This window comes from Pinus tabuliformis, chromosome 4_2 (genome assembly GCF_031772625.1).
Source record: "Pinus tabuliformis cultivar Carrire ecotype Pingquan chromosome 4_2, CPIR1, whole genome shotgun sequence".
Taxonomy (NCBI): domain Eukaryota; kingdom Viridiplantae; phylum Streptophyta; class Pinopsida; order Pinales; family Pinaceae; genus Pinus; species Pinus tabuliformis.
In genome coordinates this window covers 214,160,358-214,170,405 of record NC_142304.1, presented here as the reverse complement: position 1 = coordinate 214,170,405, position 10,048 = coordinate 214,160,358, and the positions used below count along the sequence as shown (strand labels likewise).

Genomic DNA, 10,048 nt, shown 5'->3' with positions numbered 1-10,048 from the left:
TAGAGAAAGGTGCAGATGGGAGATGCGATGAAAGAGCTATGCTAGCAAGGTGGGTCCCACGTAGCCTAGCTAGAAAGTGACCGTTGAAAGCACTATAGATGATTGGATGGCTATTTTTTCGTTAAAGAGACTGGGGGGGAAGCGTTTAAGGAACATATCTTTGGAAAAACGCCGCCAAAAGAGCATTAATGAGGGAGATTTGGTGGGAACCAATGGATTTGAATTAAAAAATGGCTATAAATACAACATCCCACTCCATATTAGAACACTTTGCTTCCATAGAGATTACCTTGAGATTTTGCGCCTAAGTTTGATCATAGACAATTGCTACATGTCTGGACGAGATTGGCAAGAGATTGAGAGGGAGCTTTCACAGAAGGGGCTTGGGTTTGAGTGGGATTTGTTTGAGTGGAAAAAGAAACTATTCTGGGAGAGCCTTGACAAGATGACAACAACACCAGCAGTGCCTACCATAGCACCTAGGTCGCCGAGGCCAAAAACTATTGCCTCTGCGACAGGGGAGAAAAAGCAGAAGAAGCCACATCAAGCCCCAGTTTGGAAATCATCGTGGAAAAACACAAATGAGGTTAGACAGAAGGGTCATATGGACAAAAAAAAGAAACTGAAAAAACCCCAGTACCTGGATGAAGAAAAATTGACTATGGGGGTTGAAGATAGCAGCGCAGAGGAAGTAGTGAATTTTACTCGGCTACTGCCATATATACCCTCTAGGAAATCAACTTCCAAAGTGACTAAGGACCTTGACTCGTTGAAGTAAAACGTATTCACGCCATTGTTGCCAGAGGAAGTACCTGTTGAGGGCGACTTGTTGACCCAGGTACCATTTCTGAAGATGGAGGACTGGGATTTGGGAAATCATGCAAATTTTTCGGAGTTAGAACCCAGCAAATTCTTGAAATCGGTCTACTACAACGAAGCGGGAGTCACAAGGCTTGAACCAATGAAGTGGGCGGTCAGAATTGAGGGCACAGGGTTTCTCAACATGTTGTATGTCCCACATTTTAGCTGCAACATAATTAATACCATTTGTGTGCGTCAATTGTTGGTGTTGGTTCATGATGGGTGCCTTCGGATGGCAAGGCCCATTCCAATTGACGATACACTAGTCCACAGAATCAATGCGCTACCTTACCAGGGCGCAAACCCCACAAACACTTTTGTGGGGAAGTCACAGGAGAAGAAGGTTGCGGATCAGATGTAGAGTGACTCCAGGATGGTGAAGAAGTCGCGAGGCTATGCCATTAGCTCTATATCGGATGGAGCTGTGAAGTTTGCTGAACAGATTTTGGCAGGAAAAATAATGTGGAAGTGTCATGCTGATGAAGTTCTAGCACCAATGGTATCTTTAGCTGCGTAGTGCAGCCAGGGGGTCCATTTCAATTAGGAAAAGTACCTCTGACACAAATTCCTGGAGGATTGTCACGAAGCCCAGGAGGATGGAAAGGCGTTCCACTACCTGTGGTTACTGCTATTAATCACACTAATAACCTGGAGGATGCCTAAGGATAGCTAGTTCCCAACGTTGGATCAAAACAAAATACCCCGACTACGTCATTGAAACCAAGATCTTATGGGTCTTGTTCGAGTCCAAGTTGCAGATGGTGATCAAACAACGGCTATGGTGCAAAAACAACGGCTATGGGCCAACAAGCCCTAATTTTGTAGGATAATTTTGTCACAGTTTATGATATAGACCTATCTTGTATATATTATTATAGCACTGATTATAGTCCACCCTATAAGGGTTTTTTTGTGCAAAACTTATTTTTGATGGCCACTGACCCAACATATGCATATGCCACTCAGGCATCCACAACATGTAATTTTCTTTAGTAATAGAAAATTGTGATTTTTCCCTAGGGAAGAACACACACACACACACAGAGTAAATTAAGATTCATTTCATAATATAAATTAAAATAAATGATTTATATTTATAACTACTATATTTTAGAATTTTATGTTTAAATTTAATATATATTTGGAGGAAATATCTGAGTACTTCCACCCAAAGGGATCACATCCCGCTGGCGTATTAGGAGAGCCTAACCTCGAGGGTATTGAGGAGAATTGACCCGTGACCTCCTAATCTATATATATATATATATATATATATATATATATATATATATATATATATATATATATATATATATATATATATATTTCGAGGAAATATCCCAGTAGATCCACCCAAAGGGATCACATCCTGGTGGCTTATTAGGAGAGCCTAACCTCAAGGCATTGAGGAGAATTGACATGTGACCTCCCATTAGCGAATACACACACACACACACACACACACACACACACATATATATATAAAGGAAACATCCGGGTAGATCCACCCAAAGGGATCACATCCCATTGGCTCATTAGTAAAGCCTAACCCCGAGGCATTGAAGAGAATTGACCCGCGACCACCCATTAACAAGGTGCTTTAGCAACGCGAACTCGATACCAGATCATAATCATAATCATCATCATATATATATATATATATATATAATCATAATCATCATGCATACGAGATCAAAAAATTAAATTATAAAATTATAAAACATGTTAAAGAAAAATGCATATATATTATCAAGACTTTAATAAAATAAAACTAAAAATATTTTTACATAGAGATGTAAAATTTATATAATTATAAATAATAGTCTTAGGAACAAACATAGATTTATCTTAACTTTAGATGTATCAAGTACTAAGAGGAATTAAAGAATGCATACCTTTCTCAAGTTTTACACTTAAAAAAGACACTTGCATCTTCAAAGTTTTATCCTTCTCAAAACTTCATAAATTTGAAATTAAAATAAATCTATATAACTTACCTATATTGATATATAATCTATATAATTTTAACCTAATTAAATATAAATAACTTATCTACAATCACTTTTGTTCAACGATAAGACAAACAACAAGAATAACACCACATATCAACTATCGTAATGATAGATCCTAATTATTTATGATCTCATATAAGATTTTACCCGGTAAAGAATGAATTTCCTTTCAAAATCTTGATGAAAACGGTAGAATTTTTTGGAAATCTAAGTTATAAGTGTCAAGTTTCAGTAGCTCAATATGATGGAGATGTGTAAGTTTGTCATTCCATCTTAAAATAACAATAAAATATTCTCTAAATAATAAAGCAATGTCTGCTATAATAAAATAAAAAATAAGTATGCTATGCGTCTCTATGTGCGATAATATAATTTCATATCAACATTAAAAAGAGGTAAAGTAATTAGAATTAAAAAAATGTGTGAGTAAGATGTTTAAACCTTATACTTTAAAAAAATATTTCAATAGGGCTATTTGAAGATCTATGTTAACTAATATTGACTATAGAAAAAAAACTATTTATAGCAAAAAAAACATTTTAATGTGCACAATGTATTCTATTTAGCATTCAAAAATACAATATAAACAATGAAAATTTACATTGTACATGTGTGTGCCTGCGCTCAATAAAAAACAAAAATAAATATTCTATGCATGTTATTTTTATATCAACTTTAAAAGGAGATAAAGTAATTAGAAGTAAAAAAATGTGTGAGTAAGACGTTTTAGGCTTATACTTTTCAAAAATATTTCAATATAGATTTAGATAAACTATTTGAAGATCTACGTTAACTAATATTAATTATACTTAAAAATATATTAATAACAAAAAACTATTTTAATATATATAATGACTTTATATAACAATTTAGAGAGAAATGTAATTTTCTTTTTTTCAAAATTTATCCTTTAAAAAAATTATATCTAAAAAACCCTGAAAAAAAATTGATCTCTCCATCTAAAAAAACCCTAAAAAAAAATTGATCTCTACCTCCATAATTAAGATATAAGTCTATATGCATACTATTTATAATCCCTAATTAAGATATAAGTCTATATGCATACTATTTATAATCCCAAAATAATATGTAATTAAAATATATCTATGTTGATATAAATAATGTATACTATTTATAATATCAAAAGAATGTATCAAACTCACTGCAAATAACCAATAATCCACCTTATGCTATTTCGTTTACACAAGTGAATTAGGTATCAAACTAATAGAAAATTATTATTACGGAATAACCTTTAGCGTTTAGAAAATATGACAGAATTCGTCAGATAAACAACTGCAAAAGGCAAACTTTGTGTAAGTAAATACAAAACACTTATCTTGATTAGAAAGTCGTCGTGGGAAATAGTTGGCACACGAAAATTCAGGAGAGCCCTGGTCTAATAATGTTAACTTGTAAAAGTTCAAAGATAGAAAACTCCCGCGAATACTATTTACATCATTGATACTTTGCTAGATATGCATGTATTCAGCGCCTTACATATGCATGTCTCTCTCCCATTTAAAAAAATAAATATTGGCAATATGCTCTCTCTCCAGAAGACTACCCAAATCAACAAGTACATTAAACCCCTTCATAACCTTGGATCTTTTTACATGCTGCTCAGACCAAAACAATTGTGATTCTTATACAGAGAGGCATTTAGATAGAATTTATCTAAAATTACAGAAAGCCTTCGGTTCCATCGGCTCTGATATTACGTTGTGCCTGCCAAGTTTAGCAGCCTCTATCGTGCTAAGCAGACAATTTTTGCGCAGTAGAATGGAATGGAAGATCATCCTGGATCCATGCTCTCCAAGATCGCTGCTGTAAAGAACATGCTCGATCAGGTGGTTCATTACTAGTATTATTTTTAATTTTTAATTTTTTCCTGTTTTGGTGTTACTGGAATACTCAAGTTATTGTCAAGAGTGTTCTATTAGAATCCCTGTTTTGGTTTAACATTATCTTGGCAGGCCTCTTTGCTCTTTCTTTCTTCTGTATAATATGATTTTTTTCCTTTTTTTTTGCAAGTGGAGTTCTTCTTAAGTTTTGAGTGTACGATTAAATACTCACAATACATTTGGTTGTTCCAAAATTACTCAGATTCAACAGACAATTAATTACGTTTTATGCGCTTTGCAATCCATGGTGTTAAAGGTTTCAGAGAGCAGTTGCAAAAACACTTTAAATTCCATTTAGTTTTCTTTTTTCGTTAATTAAAACAGCAGAACTATATTGATTCCCAAGAATGAAAATGTACAGTAACAGTTTCACAACCCTGAAGGTTTAACATCTTGCAGGCATCTCACGCGAAGAGAAAATTGCGACGCAGAAACACAACATCAACAGAGCCGAGCCCCAAAAACGGCTCGGCGCAGGCTATATGCCAACCTTCAGATTTACAAGAAATTGCTGAGGCTAAACCGTCAGAAAAAGTTGCTCAAGGTTGACACTCCAATAAAGAGAATATATACGTAAGCTGAAGCCATTTCCCAAAACATGTACACGCCACGTTGCCAAATAGAGAAGGGTCTTGATACCATAGACATAGAAGCATGGAAGAATGCTGTTGATTCTGGCGGGACGTATGAACTGTTAACTGCAGAAATTTGTGGGATTCCATTGTCACTGGGCGAGTAGCATGCTCAGCACCACGTACCTCAAAAAACAACAGTGAGAGCAGCGAGAGGGCAGAATCCAGTTGAAGAGCCAAGTGCTGTATACTAACGCTAGCAGCATAGGCCAGTCTTAACCTCTTCCATCTTTTGAGCCAAAGTGCACTGACGTTGCATCAGAAAGGAGAGAATATTGCCATCAGATGATGGCTGTTTACCAAAGGAGACATAGAGGGAAGGGGTTCACTGGCGAGAGGTATCATATGAAGGAATGCTAATGTGGGGTAACTATACCAGCAGACATGTTCTAGAAGAGACGAAGAGTCATTCTCTGGAGACTCAGACAAAGAATCAGGAGACATTGAGACGTATTGGCCCGCCCTATCTTTGAGCTCAGATCTTCCACCCATTCATTGGAAGTAGCAATAGAGAACAAAAAGTTTGTTTTGTCAACCAGCAACTGGAAATGAACAAACCGTTGTGAAAGACGAAAAATCCCAGAAGGAGCCTAGTGAAATGAGCGGGCCAGAAACTAGAGATACCGAATAAAGCAAAATATGAGAGTAACCCCTCTAGATACACAACCTGAAATAGAGAGCAGCCATGTCTCCTAGAGCTCTGTATTTCATAGAACTGACCGAAAAGGTGAGCCCCTCTAAACACAAAAGGCCATACACAAGTCGCCCTCTTAAGAAAACAAAGCTACGAACATAGTGAAATCATAACTGCAAACCTGAGCATACCAGGAAATATTCTGAATGATAATTGGAGTAGAGGTGAAAGGAGATACGAGAACATTCTCTGCGATATCGGTAGCCTGAACCGCTAAATCTCCCGTCAACAGAGCCAACAAAAGACCAGAAAGCAAAACCATGCTCAAATAAAGACGGAGCCACAGGCACTACAACATAATAAGTATAATCGGGAGTATTTTCCAAAAAAAAAAAAAAATGAAGCCGCAGAGAAGGGTGAATGCCAGTGCCACTGACCACGTCCTGTTAAAACACGACGATAACGTGCATCCAATACGTTCAGGATCCTGAAGATGAGGTATCGGCCATAGAAAAGGTGAAGACAAACCAGCAAAGCGATATGCCCCAATATTCCTTCCTCAATATATCACCTACCATTATTAATGAGATTTTCAGATACGAAGGACCCCTCATTTACTTGGTGTGACTAACTATTTGGCACATTAGGGATTAGTATAGCTTTGATTAGGGATTAAAGTTTGGCAACCAAAAGAAAACTATTTATTTCACCATCGAAAGATGCATCAGAGTTGCTGAAAAAGTTAAGGACGGAAAATTGCAGTCCGCACAAGACAACGATGGAGGTTGGTTTAAGACTTTCTAAAGATCACAAGTCAGAAGCTGGATGAAATAATGTATCTTAAGTTGTAGGGAGTTTGTTTTATCTTATAAGAACTAGACCAGACATAAATTTCAGAGTTGGTATACTGTTAGGATTTTTGACTAGTTGTAGGATGGATGATACATTGGTATGCAGCAAAGAGAGTTTTGAGGTATGTTGAAGGAACTTTGCATTTGAAAAGAAAGAAAATTTCTGGTTGTGCGGATTTTTAGATGCAGACTGGGGAAGAGAAGTTTATTGTCAAGTTTAGGTATGTTCTATGCTAGAGCAATTTATTTAAATTTTCACAGTTAGCTATCACATCAGCATTACGATAAACTGCAGATAGAACATAAATATAATATGCAGAAGACAAGCCAAGACAAGAGGACACAGGATGTGGCGCAAGCCAGGGACAAACCCCACAATGTGTGGGGAAACCCTTGATCAATTCTTCTTTTATCTTCAAAGTTCAGCAGAGAGAGAGATGGTACAAATACATTTGAAGTCAACACTTTGACTTGCCAAAATAAGAGATCAGACATCAGAGATATTACATCATGAAGATGACAGGATAGTTTTGATGACAAGGACTACAGATCTGAACTCAGGTGAAGGCACACTTCTCAGTCCTCATACTTCAACTGATTCACCATGCAGCATCCAACCATGCTGCGTCCATCACTATGCTTATCCATGCCTTAGAACAGCAGTACTTAACACGTTGTTACAGCGATTTCCATGCTGCTCCTTTACATCGATCTTCTCCTTGTGACTATTTTTCCTTTAAGATCGAGATCATAACTATGCTTAGATCATTACTGTACCTTGAAATATGTCAAGACAGTATATGCTATACCGAGACCATAATTGAGATTTTGACTGCATCTGGAGGTAGGCCAAGACAGAGTGTTCTCTGTTGGATAACATCATTACATATATACTGAGACCATGGCGGTGTTTTCTTCCTACACCGAGATCTTCATGAGATCGTTCATTATGCCAAGACAAGGATCATTGAGAGGCTTTACTTCTGAGTTACCCATCCGAGAAATATAGGACCACTGTACTCATCCGAAGTACTGAACCACTACACTTGTCCGAAGTCCTGAACCACTGTAATTTCCTCTGAAGAATATCAGATGAATCCTAGTTCTGTGTGATTGTAATTACCCCGAAGTTTTAGAGATATTCGAGATTCCTGTACTACTGTACTTGTTATGATTATGCCGAGAATGTATACCGAGACTGCTACAGGAATATCTGCATCAAAGATATGTCGAGACCAAAGTTATGCTTGGGGAGAATGTCGAGGTTACTAGAGGCAAATCCAAACCCTTATCCGTGGTTGCTTCTGAGATTGAATACCCTTCATTGTAATGTCGAGGTTGTCATGATTATGCCGAGAATGTATACCGAGACTGCTGCAGGAATATCATATATATATATATGTCGAGATAGTCATATCTACTGTAGGATCATTGTTATCACTGCGGTTAGTTATTATGTCAATACTGTACCTCTGAAAGAGCAGAGATATCTTTATGCTGAGATTGTCATATCAATCTATTCATGTAATGCAGAGACTTTCATTATAAGGATTAGGTCTCTGTTGAGAATGTATATAGCTCAGACCTCACTGCAGTGTCCTTATCCGAGATCTTCATTTCCTTATCCATCCGAGTTTTGTGCCTTTGATTCATAGGTATGCCGAGAGAATATTTAGCCCAGTTCATAGATCAATTCTGCGTCCTCATCATACCTTCGAGTTCTGGTCATGACTGTACCTAATACCCCGGTCGAGGTGCAGTCATACCCTAATGCGGGCCTGCTTCTCCATGCAAGATTTCAGAGCGAGGAAATGCGAGATCTTCTTCCTTGATTGCGAGCTTGGTTCCTCCTTGATTGCGGCTCCTTGACTCGAAAATTCAGAGAGACAAATGTGAAATTTTCCTTGTGTTCTATCCAACCGAGATCTAGCTTGACTGCACCTTATACCCATCCGAGGTGCAGTCAAGCCCTTTACCGAAAATCCCTGCGGCTCTGCTCCTTCTAGTATATGTGAAATTTCAGAGAGAATTTGCGAGTTGTCAACATAAACAAGTCTCTATGTACAGCGTATAAGGTCTCCTCCTGAACAGCGTATAAGTAATTGACTGCGATGGATCAGCTAGGGCATCATCTGCAGCTAGGGCTCCTTCTTAGGCCAGCGTATTCTTTTGGTTCTCTCCTTCTCCAAAAACCCAGACTTGGAGAGGAGATTACCTCAAGAATACGTGTGTGCAATTGATATCAAATCCTCATCTATTTAGACCAAAATGAGGATGATGAATAGACACGTCGGTTGGGCTTCTAGAGCCTACATAAGAGCTGGTCGGCTTGACTATAATTACATAAACAAAATAAATTCATATCTCCATAAATAATTATCAGAATCGGATGATCTTTGGATCAATCCTACACCTCTCGACGAGAGGGATCCAATAAAAATATCAGCTGCCATAAATAAGCCGACCCACATGGAGTTTGGCCCTAGTTGCCAATTTAACATTTATGAAAGGAAATCTAAGTTAAGCTATGCTTTCAATCTTGGCAATGGTATAATTTCCTGGGTCAGCAAGAAGAAAAATCTTTTTGCACTCTCATTAATAGATGCCTGAGCAACAGTTGGAGCAACCTGTAAGCAATTTGGTTACACAAGCTATGTGTGCTTTGAAGCTGCAAAAGATGCAACCAATAGTTTTATAGTGTGGCAATCATAGCACAATAAACATAGCAAGGAGTTCAATTTTCCTTTCATTGCGTTGAAATGTGCTCTACAACTTTGTGTGATAATCATAGTGCAATAAACATAACAAGGGGTTCAATTTTCCTTTCATTGCATTGAAAGGTGTTCTACAACTTATTATGGGGGAGATGTCAAATGGAATATTCCAATTGGAAAAATACCATAGATAACAAAAGTAATGAACTAGCTACAACTACAAAATTCAGAAATGCACAACCATACACATTTGAACATGGAAATATGAGCAAAACCTCCAAGTCATTGTACTAATTTTGATAAATATGAGTACAATAAATGAGATCAGAGGAACCTAGGCTTCCTACTGCAAGCTATGGCAAGAACCCAAGAGTGACTACAATGCTCAAATACTAGAAAGATCCCCCAGGAAGAACTGCTCGCTGCTATTGGAAGGAAAT

At 37.3% G+C, this 10,048-nt stretch overlaps 1 protein-coding gene across 1 annotated transcript in view; it reads left to right on the top strand.

Moving 5' to 3' along the window:
• The first annotated feature begins 4,224 nt into the window (after window positions 1-4,224).
• Window positions 4,225-10,048, top strand: part of LOC149168863 (uncharacterized) — a 446,780-nt gene continuing 440,956 nt past the window's right edge. Inside the window, exon 1 of the mRNA XM_089426985.1 lies at window positions 4,225-4,723. Coding sequence (XP_089283111.1) covers window positions 4,661-4,723 — 63 coding nt within the window. The 5' untranslated portion in view covers window positions 4,225-4,660. The remainder of the gene's footprint in view (window positions 4,724-10,048) is intronic.